We start from the raw sequence: 17,707 nt of genomic DNA on the forward strand, positions 1-17,707 counted from the left end.
TTGGCGGAATAGATGAAAAACGAGTAGGAAAAAATAAAAAAAATTGATACTATCTGTACTTAGATAGCGAAACTCGAAAAATGCGAGTGGAAAAAACTATCATCTCGATTGCTCTTTGAATATGAATCTGGCTCAGCTGCACTTTCAATTGAAAAGGGAGAGAAGGCATTGATTTGCTTTGATAATTGGTACAACAACAAGTGCGAAGTTTTTGATGGGGAATCTTCGCACGCAACTTCCACTTCAAAGTTTCGACATAGGGCTGGCAAGCTCGGCTTTTACAAAGGAAAGCCAACGACAGTTGGAGACTTTTATGGCTCTAGAAATAACAAAGTTGAGAGTCTGGACTCTAATGGCTGGTCGTCTTTATCCGATTTTCCTGAAAGGTCTTTGAACAAAATAATTTCTTTCTTAAAATATTTAAAAGTGAAACAGCTTATCATGTTTTGATGGGCCTTCCGAGTGGGAGTCTTTTACTCGCCGGGGGAACAGGTTATTTGAAAGGTAGTCAATCAGCAATTTGGCTTCTTCAAAACGACATCTGGAAAAAAATCGGCGATCTTGAAAACGTAAATTTAAAAAAAATCAAATCTGAATTTAGTTTCCTTTAGCCTGACAGTAGTGGATCCGCTATAATGATCAAAAACTCAATTTTTATTGTCTCTGGAATGGAGGCTCCTTTTGAAATTGAGCGACTTGACTTTGAAGAAGACGAAATGCTTAATCAAAGAGTTATCGAATATACTGACAAAAGTATGATGCCTGTTCTGTATGAGGTCCCTGTCGACTACTGTGTCTGAAAAGCTGTAATAGAAATCACTAAGAACAGCTTTTTCACCTTATTTTCTTAACTTGACCAGAAATTAATTAAATATGGACTAAAATGTAGTACTGTTATTTTTTATTTACAGCGAATGTATTTTTCATGGCAGGAATAGTGAAAGTCTTTTTAGATTTTTATCGTTTTGAACAAAAGAGGTATTTGCTGCTTCGTACAAAAGTTAGTTTAAAAGATAGTACTGGAAGTAAAGTAGATACAGTGTTTTAGTAGATACAGACTTGACCTTGGTTTGTGAACTTTTTCATTTTTGGGATAGGTCAGTTTAATTAAGAAGTCTAAAGAGTTATGTTACGGCTACGATGTCGTAGTTGCTTGACTGGAAGAGGGAGTGTTTTTCAGGATGGATTTCTGTCTTCGCAGAGCTGAGCCCGCGTCTAGATCCGTGCTCAGACTAGCTTCTTTCTCGATGCTTGGAATGACATCTGGAACGACGATTTCTGCTGTAGACTTGAGGGTAGAGCGAGCAGTTGAGGCTAGAGTTCCATCTGCTTGATCGTGCCAGATGATTCTAGTGCGGCGCGTTCCTCCTTCTATGAATCAATTACAATCATGAATCGAAGTATTTTCTCTTACCAGAAATTGTGTCGGCTTCTTGAGGAAGTTTCTGTTTTCGAAGCTTTTTGTTGGCCTTTTTCGCTTTTCTTCTGAGCAACTCGCCGTCGGAGTCGGAGTATCCGTCGGATTCAGACATGCTGTCCGAGGATTTTACCCGGCCGATGGATTGGTGCTTCACTTGGTACATTTTTTCTTCGTGGCGATCGAATCTAAAAATGAGGAATGAAAATCCGATGATTTAGTTGTAAGCTCACCGTTCTGATGGAGGCTTGGAAGTGTCTGAAGAAGTAGTGCCAGTGTTATTCAAGTACTTATGCGTATGAACCATCGATCTATTCCCAGTCACCATCGTTGCATTTTTGAGCTGTTCCTGGCGTTCTTTCTTCGTCCGCTCCAGTTGCCAGGCTCGTTTCACTTCTGCGGATCGAAGAACATGAGCGACGAGGATGAACAGCGAAACGGCAAGGTGGAGGATGCAAGTGATGATGTAAAGAACTGGCGAATTGAGGTTAACCGCGGCGAGGCTGCTGGCCCAGGCGAAGAGTAAAACTGGTGCGAGGAATGAAAGTAAGCGGATGTCACGACGGACTTCTTCCTTGATGATGTCAACGCGCTTGACGGTCAAGTACTCGCGGATACTCATAACCAATCCGGAGCAAGTAGCGATGAAAATCAGACAAACAGGCACAATCATCGCACCAACCAGGGGATCAGAAGAATCGAGCCAGCAAAAACGTGCGTTTCCGTACCCGGCTGGCTGGAGACCAACAGAGGTAGCGACAATGATTGCTGGAACACCAAAACCAAGGCCGTAGTAAAACTGAACGGCTTGGCGATCAGCTCGTTGAGCAATTTGAAATTGAGGCTGAGCGAGGCGGCGATAAAGGTGGAATGTTTCGAGCGCCACCCATGTGAACACGGCGAGGTAGAAGTAGTGGAGACCGATGGAGACGATCATACAGCTGTATTCGTTCTCCGTCTTGTCGATTCCGAGCAAAAATGTCACGTGCAGGAAGATAAGGCAAATGCTGAGTGCGTTGTGAAGATGAGCCTGGGCAGAGCGAACTTCGCTGAGGCAAGAAAAGACCCCCGCGCAGCCAGACAAGATGGCGATGGTGATCGAGAGCAAAACAATGCAAATGGTCTTCAATGGATTCATATTGAAAACAGACTCTTCGCCCTCGTCCATCAGAATGGCAAAGGTAGACAGATGGGCGCAGCTACAGTCCACATGCGTCCGGTTTTCCACAATGATGTAGCAACCATGCGGGGACCAGGCGTCGATTTCCGTGTGCCAGAAAACACATTGGGGACGGGAGCGACCTTCTGACTTGAGCAAACGGAAATGAATTCGAATCGGCTCATCCGGAATGGACTCGAGAACCGTGAAGTTCTCATAAAGCGCGATGGAGATGATGGCGGAGTTGATAACTGGATGCGGAGGAATTTTGAAGCCTTTCTTTTCAGGAGCGAATTTGAGCGGAAGAAGCGAGGCTAGTCTTCTAGAAGTGAAAACTGAGCTTGCTCGTGGAACATCGCCCGCGAGCTTGGAAGCGTCGAAATAGATCATCGCGTCGTCGGAAGGAATGATTTCGTTGGAAGTGCCGTTGATCGCCAAAAACGCCAAATCGTCGCCAGAATCGATCGGGTGCTTTGCGCTGATTTTGGATGTAAATGTCCTTGGTAAATTGGCGGCGATTGTTTCGGCATAAGCGGCGAGAGCGTTGAGAAGGTGGACGGCGGCGAGTGGGTCGAGCGATTTCCACTCTTCGTCGCTGAGGTGGATCATTCTTGCGCTAGCTGCAAAGAGGTGTTTTGAAAAATCGGTACTGGAGGTCATTGACAAGTCATAGCCGGAATGCGAGTTTTGGAAAGCGAAATTTTCTAGCAGCAGCTTAAAAGCGACTTGAATATCCCGACCGAAGAGAGTTCGTTCATCGGGGTCTTCTAGAGCCAGGAAGAGATGCTCGGCGAGGTTGACAGCTTTCTGCGTGGACAAGTTTCTGTTGTTGGACTTGAGCGCGCGCTGGAAACGAGCCAGTTCGCCGAAGCGGTCTGATTGGCAATTATCGAGATCTGGCTGAGCCCAGCCTAACCGAGTGCAATCTCTTGTCGCTAATCCAGAGCTGCCAGCTGGACACTCGGTCGTTACAGTGGCGCCGTACTTGACTCGGTCCCAAACGACGTTTGCTTCTGAGTTTCGAGGGCATACTTCTGAGCCGAGAATTTCGCAGCCCTTGAGCGTCACTTCTGCGAACTGATTCGAGCATTTGTCGCATTGGCGGCCGAACACTCCCCTGCGGCAAGAGCACGCGCCTGTTTCATCGGAGCAAGTTGGTGATTCTGCTCCAAGTCTATCGCAATTGCAAGGGACGCATTTCCACGGCTGATCTTTTGGGCGGTAGTAGTTGTCTTTGCACTTGCAGTCGTTTATGTCTTCAGAACAAGATTCGGCAAAACCAAGTTCTTGAGTGCAATTGCACGGTCGACAAGAGCCAGGAACAGAACCAGACCAGCTCTTTGGACAAGAAGATTGACGTTCGCAAAACTTGCCACTGAATTCAGTTGGACAGCTGCAAGTGAAGCCGTCTTTGCCCAAAGGCTCGCATTTTCCTCCGTTTAGACAAGGATTGACAGAGCAAACACCAGAGCAATTCGGCCCGAAGAAACCGTCTTTGCATTCACACGTAGTGCCACTCCATGTTTCTTTGCACTCAGCGCCCTTGGAGCAGGTGGAAGATTTGCATCGTTCTTGCGGATTACATCCGTCGAGAATAGTTCCGACTTGGGACATTAACGGGCTTTCGGAAACGCCAGATCGAACATCGGTGACTTTGACGCCAGCAATGCAGCCTACCAATTTGTGTTTTGCTTTGTCGCCAATGATGAGACCAGCAGTGGGAGTAGCAGTGCCACTTCTAGCGTTGATGATCAATTGATCGTCCACGAAAATGTATGTTCGACTGGTGGAAGCTTTGATTCTGATTTGGTGCCATTCGCCGTCGCTGATAAGAGCCGTGATGCACTGGTCGGCACAAGAATGTCTCGAGCGTTTTGTATGGAGTTGAAGATAGCCATCGACAATGACAAGTTCGCTCTCGTCGTTTTCGAAAGTAAGGATCGAGGTTGAAGTGGATTCGGTTCTGATTTGGAAGTAAACTTCAAAGTCTTGTCGATCAACGAGATTCTTCAAGTTGCGAACTCGGATGTAGCCGTTGACCAATCGTTTTGCGTGATTTTTGGTGTTGGTTTCGCATCGATTGCCAGTAAGATGATCTGGACAAGAGCACTGAATCTGCCCGCCGAGCTTGGTACAAGTTCCGACGTTGTTGCAGATTTTGTCGTCGCAGGAGGTAGAAGACATGTCGCAGCCGACTTGAGAATTGCTCGAAGCAAGAGGCGTCATGAGATCCTTGAATTTGCCATTGATCTTCAAGTTTCGAAGACAACCGGTGAATCCATCGTCTCTGAGGAATTCCGGAACGCCTCCGACAAAAAGCGGTCCAGTCAAATCCATTGTCGCCGGTTCCTTGTCCGAAATGACCAATTCTGCGGCGCATTCATTTCCATCTGAGCGGAAGCAATCACTGATCATGATGTTCAAAACTCGTTTCTTTCCCTTTCCGTCGAGAAGATGAAAGTCTCCTTTGGTCTCTTTCAGCAGGCGCGCTTCATGGCGGTACTGAACACGGACTTTTTCGAACTCTCCAGAAGCGACGTTTCTGTTTATGTGAAGAGAATGCGTTTTACCGCCAGTAGAAAGTTCCACATAGATCTTTCCGTTGCGCAATAAGACTGAGAAATGATCGCCTTCTGGGCTTAATCGGCCGTTGTGGAGCACGATGGCATTCTTGACCACTGTTCTGAGCTCGAATTCTACCGTCAGTTCCCAGCGTGATTCCAGTCCAGGGAGCATGATGAACGAGTTTTTGCCGTTGAAGCTTCTCGTATCTGCATCGCAGAACTTATTCTCTACACCTGGCTGGCATTTGCACTCGTAGCCACCTTTGAGAAGATTTTGGCAGCTTTTGGCTCCACCACCGCAAGTTAATGGGCCATCATCGCAGCGGCCTTTTCCCTCGACGAGTTCGCAGTGCTCCCCGCGAGTTCCTGCGGGACATTGGCAAACGTAGCCAGTTTCCATGGGCGTACAAGTTCCGCCGTTTTGACATGGCGCGGACCAACAAGAGTTGACGGGAGATTGACATAATTGCCCAGCGCCGTAGCCGCTTGGGCACACGCAGCGGGTCCGTTTCTGCATCACGAGACGGCGAAAAATAACATCGCGCGATTTGACAAACTCAGCTTTCTTGGCAAAGGCAACACCGGGAACGCAAATGTTGAAAGCTTGACAAGGCTCTCTAGAGCAGGTTTCGGAATCGCTTAGATCCGCTATTCGCGGGCTGATTTCGCGCTGTTTGAGGTAGACCAGTGCGCTCAGCTCTGAGCTAGAAAAGTACTCGCCGTTTTCTTTTCTCACTGCGAGGATGATTTCGACGTTGTCTTTGGATTGCTGCGCATCGAAGACAATCACGTGATCGGATTTGCTGACTCCCACAGCCCTTGAGACGGATGAGCGGAAGTTCTGGAAATCCACTGAAAATATTTTGTTAGCGGAAAAGATAAATAAGGCCACTTCCGAGAGCGCTTTTTACTCTCGAGTAAATTTGGCATCGAACAAACGTCAAATGATGCAATCGACTGTACTAGAATGATTCGACTCGTAGAAAAATAAACAAACCTTGAAGAAACTGCTCGAGGTTCTGTCGCACTACTGTTAACACGATGGCATTTTCGAGCGCCTCGTCCGTCACCATCTTGACCTCAATCGTAAGTGTTGCCTCAGCTTTGTTAAGGCCGTCTTTGATCCACACTCGGATTGGCGCTGTAAACTCGCGAATCGCCGCTAAATTTGGGCCCACCGCGAGTTCTCCAGATGTTTTGTTCACCTGAACGTACAATTGTAAACTCTTTATCGTAATTTTACTACTGTCTCTTTTCGTTTGAAGATCAAACAAGACTATCATTCAAACAATGCAGAATTTCTGTATTTGCTCAATCTTTACCTTCACAAGTTCTTCCTGTCCCTCCTGCCCGAACTCGAAAATGTCCATCACATCGGGGTCGAAGAAGTTCAACTGGCCGATAACTCGGTTGATTGGAAATTCAGTATCGTCTCCGGCTACGTCTTCCATCAGGGAAGGCCGGCTACTTGTACTTTTCTGGACAAAGTTGTTGAATGTTATGTACATGTCTTTGAGGGTGGGAGTGTTGTCGTTGATGTCAAGGACTTCTATTGTGAGGTCTTCGGTTGTTTGGAGCGAATCGGAGAAAACCTAAATGAAACCATAAATTTGTGAAATCAAGGAAGAATATCTAATTTTCACAAATTTTTAAGATGATAAAAAACTTCTTTGATCTTCTAGTATGATATCATTCCTTTGGTAGGTAAATTTTACCTGAACTGTGATTGTATAGTTTCTCTTCTTTTCAAAGTCCAGTGGCTGGCGCAGTTCCAGCTCGCCCGTTGCCGAGTCCAAATAGAACATATTGTTCGTCTCCTGATTCGGCAGCAGAAAGTACTCAAGATTCGCATTATCCCCAATATCTCGGTCATCCGCTTCAATTTTCGCGATGATCGTGCCTGGATCCTTGTCTTCTCGTACGTAGTAGCGCTTCTTGCTCGATTCAAAGTGGGGCGCATTGTCGTTGACGTCCAAAACAGTGATCATTACTGTAGCCTTTGCGTAGAGGGACGGTGTTCCATGATCGCGAGCTTCAATTTCCAGTTCATAACAGGGCGTGGTTTCGCGATCCAGCGGCTTGCCCAGACGAATCGTCCCGTCGTACGTATCAATCAGGAAGTAGCCGAGTTCATTTGGATCCACACGCGACAACTAGAGGATTTTTTTAATAAACAAATTTGACATTTTCAACAATATCAGTGTGGCTGCAAACACGGGCGCCTCGCGATTACTGTATCTGCTGCTGATTACCTGATAGGAAATGGCGCCGTTGCGACCTTCGTCCGCGTCTTGTGCAATGACAGTAGTGATGATAGAATTGACATGTGCGTCTTCCGGAATTGTGACTTTGATTTCGCGCTTTTCGAAGACCGGAGGGTTGTCGTTGACGTCCATGACGTTGATCTCAACCTTGGCGCGGTCGGTTTTTTGAGGAATTCCATGATCTCTTGCAATGATCTGAAGTAAAAGATGAGGATTAAGCTCAGGATCAACAACTTACCTCGAAGCTGTAGTATTTAGTCTGTTCGTTATCGAGATTTTCAAGCAGCGAAATCACACCACTCTCCTCATCCAATTTAAACAGCTTCTCGATTTCTTCCTGCGCGATTCCTTGGCCAATTGTATAACTAACACGGGCGTTGTCGCCGGAATCAGAATCCGTTGCAGCGATTTTGCCGATTATCTGCCCTGGCGCTTTATCCTTGAGACAACAAAATTGAGAAACTATTAGCGGATTATGAAGATTACCTCTGAGACGTTGATAATATAAACATCTTTGTCAAACACAGGTGCGTAGGAGTTTTTGTCCTGCACATGAATGTTCAGAATAGCTCTCGCTCGGTGCCCGACAAGATCGGTAGCAATGAGGGTAAGGGCGTAGGTCTTATGGTCCGAATAATCCAGGTTTGTTCCTAGAATGACATTTCCGCCACCAAGCCCATCTGATTGAACGAAAAAGACGCCGTTGTCGGATCGCTCATCGATTTCCAGCTCGATCTGGTCGGCCAAGTCCAAATCGACGAGAACATCGTTTTTCGAAATTTTGAAAACAACGCTTCCGGGACGCGAGTCTTCCGCTACCTTGACGCTGAAACTGCTCTGGCTGAATTTCGGAGGACTGTCGTTCACATCGATCAGGTTGACTCGAAGGTCGACAATGTCGGATAAGCCGCCGCCGTCGGTAGCTTTGACTTGGAATTCGTAGTGGTCGATGGTCTCGCGATCGAGCTTCTTGACCAAAGTTATTCGGCCGGTATTACTGTCGATTGCAAAAGGGAGAAGTTTGGGAGAAATCAACTCGTAGGAAAGCTTCCCATTTGGGCTGTTAGGATCGTCCTTGTCCGAGGCAATGGCGAATGTAACTGTGTGGCCGATTCTAGCGTCTTCTTTGACCCGGGCGACGAGAGGATTAATGTTGAAGTGCGGCGCGTTGTCATTGAGATCGACGATAATGACCGACACGGTCACGATTGACTCTTGCCTCCGTCGACCATGATCTTGAGCACGAACACGGAGCTCAAACTTCCGGTTTAGTTCGAAGTCCAAATCGCGGATCAAGTTAATATCACCGGAAGTGGCATCAACGGCGAAGGTATCCTTGTCATTCATCAACGCGTAGGTAACTCGGCCATTTTCCCCTTCATCGGCATCTGTTGCCTTGACTGAAATGACTTTGGTCCCGATTTTCGTTCCTTCGGAAAGACGAACTTCCAACTCGTCTTTTGCAAAAACAGGTGGCGAGTCGTTGTCGTCGAGGATCGTTACTTCCACGCTTGTCTTTAAAACAAATGGTTAGGTTTGTGAGAGCCACTTGATTAGGGTTATTTACACTGCCATGAAATTATTATTTGCTGTAAATTGGAAAAGCACTTGACTAGAGCTGCGTTTATCGAGGTCCTTAAAGGACGCGCCAAAAGTTCAATTTTGCTGGAATTTGGAATTCCATTTGTTTCAATAAAGACAATGCTAGTCAAAGAAGCTTTGAGACACCAACGCAGGTGAAAATTCCCAAACAATGGTGATCAACCAGTAGCTGGGCAACATGGCGTGTGCCCAAACACACCCGTGAACTTGTTTGTTGTTTGACGATTCTAGTTGTATTTTTACCTGGCTCTGATGAATTGGACTTTGACTGTCCTTGGCGATAACGTAGAACTTATAGAAGGCGATTTTTTCGCGATCGAGTTTTTCGTGGGTCATTATTCGCCCGTATTTGTCGATTGTAAACGCAGTTGGGGATTTTCGCGATTTCTTCTCGACAAGAGAGAGCCTCAAATTGCCCTGATCCATCAGATCCTTGTCCGTGACATCGACAGAGCCGACGATTGTCCGCGTGGGAGTGGATTCGTGAACCGAGAATTTGTACTCGCTCTGGCCGAAAACCGGCTCGTTGTCGTTGACGTCGTTGACGTGGATAAGCAACCAGCAGAAACTGGCTTCGTTGGTCTTTGTGTTGCTCGCTGTGACTTTGAATTTGTATTGCGTTTTCGTCTTTCCTTCGGGATCCTCCAGGTCGATCTCAGCTGCGACTGTAACGACGCCAGATTTGTCCATGACAAAGACGGGATTGCGCTGCTCCTCGACAGAAGCCCTCCAAGCCTGCATCGAGTAGTTGACATTTGAGTCGGTCTCGCTGAAAGCCTGGATGTGCGCGACGACGGATCCGATTTTCGAGTTCTCATCGACCTTTTCTTCGACGATGTTATTTGGGTAGTTGAAGACAGGCCTGAGCGCGTAGGAATATTCCGCGAGGAATAAATAAGGGAGGAGTCCTCCGAGCCATGATATAGCTTTCAAATGCGTTGAAAAATCGGTTGAAAGAGGGTTTGTAAAAGAGGGTTGATTTTTGTAAATATTTTATTGAATGAGTATTTACTGAAGATGTCCAACAAGCAGCAGGGGAGGAGGCTAACCGCATCACGATAAACTTTATTTAGTGCTAAAATTTTTGCGGTCTCAGGTTCGCACGAGGCGGTGCTGTTTCCGGCTGAACATTTTTACGGGCGCCTGCAAACACAGATGTACCTTTCCGCGGCGATTGACATGCGCGCAACTATTTGCGAAAAAAAAGACAACTCGAAAGAATAATTTGTTGCGGTCAAAAAGTCATTCTTCTATTTGCTACGGTACTTATTCCGTGTTTCTCCGATAAGTTCGAATTTTCGACAACATTCTTTTTTCTTTGTGAAAACAAAATTTTCACAGGATTTTGGAAATTTCTTATCGAGGCACTCGAGTTCCTGTCAGTTTCAAGTACAGCGCTTTAGCTCCCGGGAAATCCTTTTTTTTCCTAATCTTCGGATCAGATTCAGTTTTGTGAAAAATGAGCGGCGTAAAAATGATTATACCCGCGCCGGGAGGTTTTTAGTTTCACCAAATTGCAGGTTAACTTGAAAGTTTATACGGGCGAGTATTACCCATGGGATCCGTTGATCAACCACGTGATTGGAAAATGCGTTAATTACTAGATGCAAAATTTTAGTGATGCCAAACTCGAGGCTTTTTTCCCGCCGTCTCGGGCTCACTAGAACGGAACTGTTTCGAAGTGATAAAGAAAGTAAAGAATTTTATCAGCTGCCCCGAAGAAAAAGGCACCCCGACAAAAGAGTGTTAACTTTCCGGTCTGGCAATCTGAGAAATCAGATTTCTAGAGAAACGCGGGTAAATAGTACTTAAAAGATAGCACCTGCGCAAATTCGAAGGGGCAAGAGCAATAATTACATAAATCCGTCAAGCGTGATAAATTTAGTAGTGCTAGTGCTATTCTAGGACCCCAGTTTAGTTCCATAATCCACGCATGAGCGGATGTTGATGACCACTGCGCCGGATACGCGTTATTCTATGCCTTGTATTTTTCAACGCTTCCTGTCATGGTTCAAATTTGGCTCGTCCGTTTTCGGTTCGGACGATTTCAAAGCTGGTTCCGAAAAGCTGGTTTCATCGTGTTTGCTTGTTGTGTTTCGTGCTGTTTCGTCGGTTGGAAATGCCAGCAGCCTGAAAAGAGAAGGTTAAGATTGAAGCTGCTGAAGCTGGAATAAGGCAATTTAGGGAGCCAAGAAAACAGGCACACCTGAGTGATTTTGAGATTGGATTTGCATAAAGCTTATATCAAGGCCTAGAGCTGTCAGCGGAAGCAAATTTAGAGAACAAATCGCTTAAGCCCTCCTTATCTGAGTTCTCGAATACTGTCACGACTTGTACGAGGGGAAATGATTGGATAATTGAGGCTTATCGAGCTTGTAGCTTTGAAAATTTGAAAGTTTGAAATTTGAATTTGAAATTTCAAAAATTTCAAACACTCAAGTGCTTCCTTTGGTGCACCAAAGTGGCTTTAATTAGCACCACTTGGCGCTTAGGCTTGGATTTCAGAGGCCGGGGCGGTGAGTTTTTTTGCTTTTCCCCGCCTTTTTTCTAGCTTCGAACTGATAAGTGTTATCGCCAAAAAAGCGAGCAATCGGTAAATATAAAAGGGCTGTTTATGTTTGTGAGTTTTTTAAAAAAGGGCCTTGTAAGGCTGAAAATTCGGAAGTTTTTGAACTCTTATCATTTTCTTATCAAAAAAGCTCTCTTTTTTTCAACCCTCTTTTTCTGTTTTGAGCAATTTGTAAACCAGTCTATACATCCTTAAAAAAAGTAATGTTTCAAAAACACGGAATTCGGTAGCAGGTACTCGAGCTCCCAAGTCCTTTTCTTGTAAAATATCATAACTCGACATAAGTCTGGAATTCGCCCGTTCCAAGAGAGGCGGCTTATCCCCGTGGAAATATTCCAAATTTTTGAATTTGACACTTTTTAGGTTTTGACCGCTCCCGCAGGAAAACATACGGGCGGCCATTTATACTCGCATATTAATATTTATACAATGAATTTATACGCCCGCCCTTTTTGTGGGAAAACTCGCCGTTTTGTATTTTTACAAGCTTTTTGTAAGCGAAACTAAAGCCAGTTGAAATATAAATTTTTTTTCAAAAGGAAAAAGTGGGTGAAGGCCAAAATTTTATATTCTATGATTCTAGCGCATTTTCTGAGCCAAGTTATACGATCCATTTTATTCAATCAGGCGCGTGTTTAATATCAGCCCCTCACAAAAGAGGCCTCTTCATTGTCGGCCTGCCAGCTGTGGATCCTCGAAAAATTAAGGGAATGGGCAATTAGCCCCCCTTTCTTGTCGAGCCACCTAAAGTAGGGCACGATAACTTAATAATCGATGCGGGGAAAAATTATTTCCCAAAGGAGGTTCCGCGTCACTTTTTCGCCCTAATTTGATCAATCAGTACTTATTCCGCTTCGCCGGGAACTGAGTTCACGATTTTCAGGTTTTCCTTGTTGCGGTCGCAGTGGGAGAGAAGCGGCAAATCCGATGAGCCGCCAAAGTACCGGATTTTGAGAGCTCATGCCCGCGCAGGTGTGACGCCGGGGTAGATAAAAATCCCAAAAGCCATGTAACCCTACATCGGAGCTTGCTTATTTATATATAGATTGGGAAGTGACAGCTTGACCGGACATGTCTACCCATGTCAAATGTGCATACAGCTGCCGATTGGACGCAAAAGATCATGAATTTAAAGAGCTTAGACAAGTCCTTCAAGAATTTTTCGACAAAACTAAAATTTAAATAAAAATAATAAATAATAATTTTTAATAAATAAAATTATTATTATTCTTTATTATTAAAAACTAAGAAACAGGGGCTCTCTTTCTGTCTAAATAGCCATCTTCGAATCCTAATTATTTATTTAATTTATGCAAAACTCCATCTTTGTTTTCCCCTTTTTTGAAGCTTTGGAGCCTTGGCTTTAGATTTAGGCTTAGATTTTAGGTTCGGCGGTGGAAACGTAGCGCTGTTTGAGATGCAAATCGCGCCTTTGTTAAATTCCTGGAGAGCTCTTGGGTTGTCTCCGATTTGATGAACAATTAACCGCGCAAGTGCTTGAATAAAGCCCCTTCCATTTTGATAAAATCCGAAAACCGCTCCAGATCGTCGAAATTCAAGCACAGCTGGGCCTGACCATTCAACTGTCAGATTCAATATTAACCCAGCGCCCTGAGACCGGATGTAGTTGCTACTGTTTGGCTTTGCACGAGTCCGAAACGCGAGAGAAACCCTCAAGAGGGTCATTAAGATTTGCGGAAAAATGAGGAAAATGCTGCAATAGCTCATTTATTTTCCATGCAAACATTTTGAGAAACGATCTTCCCGAACTTCACTTTGTCCCTGGAAATTGCCTCGAATAAAAGGGGGTCCCTTAAGGATTTCATCAAGAAAGAAGGCGCCTGAAAAAACTGACCTTCTTCAGCTGAAAATTACCCTTTTCAAAGGCGAGAAGCCGCTTTAGCTTAATCCAACTAGCTTTCCCTCTGGCTAGCCCAGCTCGTCGCATATCTCCAAAGCCTCAAATCTCGCATGTAGTCCGCTGTCGGCCGATTAAGCCGCTAACTAAACACAGTGGTGACCTCACCGATTCTCTTGACAAAAGAAGAAAGAACTGCGCGAAATTAGTTGGAAATAGAATATTCCGTTTACCGCGGCGGACCGAGCACATTATGCGTCGCGGTGCTCAAAAAGAATACCCGGCAGAATGGGATCATGAAGATCTGCTAATCGAATCGCCCGGAAAGGGAGCTCAAAACAACCGGTAATGGGTTGTTGTTTTCCGGGGCCAGATCAAGGTATTTCCGACCAAGATTTTTCAAAAACAATATTCAACAAACAAAAAAGAGGGATTTATTCAATAATTACATATTTTCAAAGAGTTTTCTTCTTTTTACAAAGTGACACCCTTATTTATTGATCCAATAAGGGTATCTCTTTGTTATGAATTTATGAAGAACAATCTAAAAATATGTAATTATTGAATGAATCTTTCTTTTTGTTTGTTTAAATTTGTTTTTCAACAATCTTAAATTTAGGTAGAGTCTCTACCGTAGAGACAACCTTAGTTTCGTATTTTTCAGTTTGCGCGTGATTTCTCGCGTATTTGAGTATCCAATTGTCAAATATTTGCCCTTGTGCTCGAATAGTAAGTTCAGTTCGTTTTTCTATTTGATTTTGCTGAAAGTAAAAAATTCTAGCGCAAGTTCAAAAAGATCCACTTCGCTTTGGGAATCATTGATTTTCCGATAGTTTCAAACTTATGCGCAGAATAGCCTCTGAAGCCGGATGATAACTGTCGCGTTTCTGTTGACAATCAGAGTCTGTTTAAATTTGTCAACTCTGAAAGGCAAGTTTGAGGCGGACAAGACTGCAACTAAAATTCGAAATTGAATTTACCGCACGCAAATGTCACAGTACATCATTACCCGCTCGCAAATTTGTTTTGAGATAAGTTTTCAAATGCCCATTAAATTTCGAAAAAAAAGAATCATCAAACCGAAAATGACTCTTCTCTTGTTAAAAAATTTTTTTCTTGCTTTTTATCACAAAAGTTGCCGTTTTTCAATAAAATGCCATGGAATGGATATTTTACGACAATGGGTTTAAAAAAACTTCCTCAATTTTAACCCATATCGGAAAAAAGGCAAAAAATAAGCTTGCATTGAATAAAATCCTGAATTTTCTAGTGACAATCAAAAATAAAGGGGTTTCTTTAAGCTTATTGACATATTTGGGGTCCTCTGTCTATGGTGGGTTAAAATTAAAATAGGCATTTTTAACCTTTTGTGGAAAAAGTCCGTTTTGTGCGGAATCTCGCTAGAAGCAGAGTTGTACATTTGCGTAGCGGAGCTAGCGGAGATAGCGGAGCTGACGGCTCCGCTCCGCTCCGCTACGATGAAAAAAATTCTTGTTCAGCTCCGCTACGCTCAGCTACGGCCAAATAAATTTCGGCCAGCTCCGCTACGCTTAGCTACGGGGGAACAAAATTTGGTCAGCTCCGCTCCGCTCAGCTACGGGGAAAAAGAATTTCGTCAGCTCCGCTACGCTTAGCTAAACAAGCTTCCGATCATTTCTGTGTAAAATAAGGCCCTTTTCTATGTAAAATAAGGCCGTAACCCGTGTGATATAAGGCACTGTGTAAAATAAGGCCCTTTTCTGTGTAAAATAAGTCCCCAGTCAGTGTAAATTACGCTTCTAGCCTTTCTCAGCTACTTCAGCTTAGCTTAGCTATCTAAGCTAAAATTCCGCCCAGCTCCGCTCCGCTCCGCTACGGGAAAATTTTTTTTGGTCAGCTCCGCTACGCTCCGCTACGGAGTTACAAAAAATTGGTCAGCTCCGCTACGCTTAGCTACGGGGAGAAAATTTTTAGTCAGCTCCGCTCCGCTCCGCTACGGAGAAAATTTTCTCGGTCAGCTCCGCTAAATTTTCAGGTCAGCTCCGCTATCTCCGCTACGAGAAAATTTTCTCAAATATACAACTCTGGCTAGAAGGTTAATTCATTTTGTAAAGCTACTCTTTTTCAAAAAAGCTCAGAATGCGTGCAATCATTTGCCACCCTCGAAAAATGTTCTTTGCTCATGTGAAAATCTCGACTCCCTTTTATGACGCGCGTATTTACTAAAAACATTAAATAAAGAAGCCGAAGATGACCTTTTAGTTTGAAAAACAAATGATTTTTTTCTTTGAGATCGCCGGGCGATTTCTCACTCAACACCCTTCAAACACATCAGCCCGCCAAGCAGGTGGCCATTGTTTTCCTTTCCAAGGGCGACCTGTCCGATTTTTTTGGCAGCGGAATGGATTTTTTAGGAATTTTTAATTCTAGGCTTTGAGAATTTCGATCAACTTTCAAGGCCAGATTTTTGCACTTTGAATAAATTAAGGGGGCCCTCTACATTTGGCATTGATTTTCAACTGATTTTTTTAAAGGATAAAATTTAATTTTTCCGAATATTTTCTTACCGAAAACGATTTTTATCTTCTAAGAAAAGTCTTTCTTTTTTCTTTCTTTTTGCTGTTTTTTTCTTCTTTCACTCTCTACTGATTTCGTATCTCTCTGATTCTGATTTTGTGAATTTTTTCGTTTTTATATCTCGTTAATCTTCTTTTTTCTTTATCTTTTCAACTCTTTGTAAAACTCTGCAGTGCTCGCTCTCTCGTAAAATACGGCAGTCTTTACAATTCGACGCAGATTTTCAGTTTTTTCTTTTCCGAAGAATTTTTTTCGGTTTCGGGTCGGCGGGAGGTGCTCGGCGGTGGACTCGCCCGCGAGCGGCTCCACTCCGCGGAGGAAGCGCTCTGGCGCCGCCCCTTCCACCAAACGCCACCGTTTCCATTGGTGCTCATGCTAAGCCGTAGTAAACCTGCCCACCTACCGAGATACTCATCGTTCTTATCATTTCTATCATCGAAAAGGAGAAATATTATTAGTGATAAAATAATTTTTTGGCTATGGTCAATTTTAGGAGTTAGGAAGATTTGGAGTAAGCTAAAAGGAGCAACTTTATTTTCCGGAGATACTCCAAATTGGAGCAAAATTTCAACGCCGATTTTAAGGGTGTTGCAGAAATATTTAAGGGTATCTGAATAGCTCAAAAGAAAGCCCGGGCCCGGAGGCGCGTTTTTGCCGGGGTTTGACAGGGCCGGGAGGCCCTTAACACCATTAAAATCGGCTTTGAAATTTTGCTCCGATTTGGAGTATCTCCGGAAAATAAAGTTGCTCCTTTTAGCTTACTCCAAATCTTCTTAACTCCAAAAATTGTGTCGAGCCTAATTTTTTGATTAGTAAGCGCAGTATTCAAAAAATAGGATTTAATGACAATATCATTTTATAAATTTAAAACTTATGTTTGGGCTTTGATAATTACCAGAAAACTCTTTCTCTCATTATTAATGTGTTTCAGCCTGAATCAAAAATGAAAATCTTAATGAAATCAAGGAAGAATAACTTTATGGTGACCCGGGACCCGAATCGCTCATGCACTAGAAAATTTCTAGTATCAATGAATGGAGGGCCTTTTCCACATCAGGAAAAAATCAACGCTTCATTGAATGAAAAATCAAGGTGGTCTTGATTTAGATTCACTGGGGCGCGTGTGATCTTTTCAAAAAAAACAACTTCTCAATTCACCGAGCAAATCTGATCTGATTCTTCACTTTTCTCTAGACCCCAAATTCACGACAAAAAATAAAAGTGTTTCTAAGTTTTTGAAGATAAAAGAAAGTCAATTTTCAATTTTTCAAAGAAAAAAATTATAAATTCCCAGAATTTTGAAAATTCTCACTTTTTAAATTTTTCACTGAGAAGCCGCAATTTTAAAAATAGGGGCAAAAGCGTTTAGGACATTCCGCCGCCTTGGAGGAGGAAAATTCACACGTGGTGGCGGAGACCAAAAATATGCGCATCAAAATGCTTTGTTTCGCTCATTTCACCGCAAGACAGGATTCAGGCCGCTCCCACAACATTTATTGACGCGGATTATTTTCATTCCTTGAGAGTTTCATTTTTTTCGATTATTTTAATTTTCGATTTTGCGGTAGACGCTTGTTATGTGCCTAATGTTCCCGAATGTCCCTGGATGTCTTCAAATTTCCCTGAATGTCCCGAATGACCCGAATGTCCCGGGGACATCCGGGATATTCGTGACATTCGCGGACAGCGACATTTAGGGACATTTGGGGACATAACAG

At 43.8% G+C, this 17,707-nt stretch overlaps 1 protein-coding gene across 1 annotated transcript; it reads right to left on the bottom strand.

Annotated features, from left to right (window-relative positions):
- Positions 1-897: 897 nt before the first annotated feature.
- Positions 898-16,251, bottom strand: LOC145695678 (cadherin EGF LAG seven-pass G-type receptor 1-like). The gene is made up of 12 exons (XM_081772678.1): positions 15,980-16,251; positions 11,008-11,136; positions 9,250-9,932; positions 7,891-8,919; positions 7,643-7,843; positions 7,393-7,599; positions 6,856-7,293; positions 6,463-6,732; positions 6,138-6,345; positions 1,651-5,992; positions 1,415-1,605; positions 898-1,371 (listed from the first exon to the last, which is right to left on the bottom strand). Exons 2-12 carry the CDS (start codon positions 11,012-11,014, stop codon positions 1,136-1,138), a joined length of 7,812 nt encoding a protein of 2,603 aa, XP_081628804.1. The 5' UTR covers positions 11,015-11,136; positions 15,980-16,251; the 3' UTR covers positions 898-1,135.
- Between the last annotated feature and the right edge of the window lie 1,456 nt (positions 16,252-17,707).

The sequence above is a fragment of the Oikopleura dioica genome, chromosome 1 (genome assembly GCF_907165135.1).
Source record: "Oikopleura dioica chromosome 1, OKI2018_I68_1.0, whole genome shotgun sequence".
Lineage (NCBI taxonomy): Eukaryota > Metazoa > Chordata > Appendicularia > Copelata > Oikopleuridae > Oikopleura > Oikopleura dioica.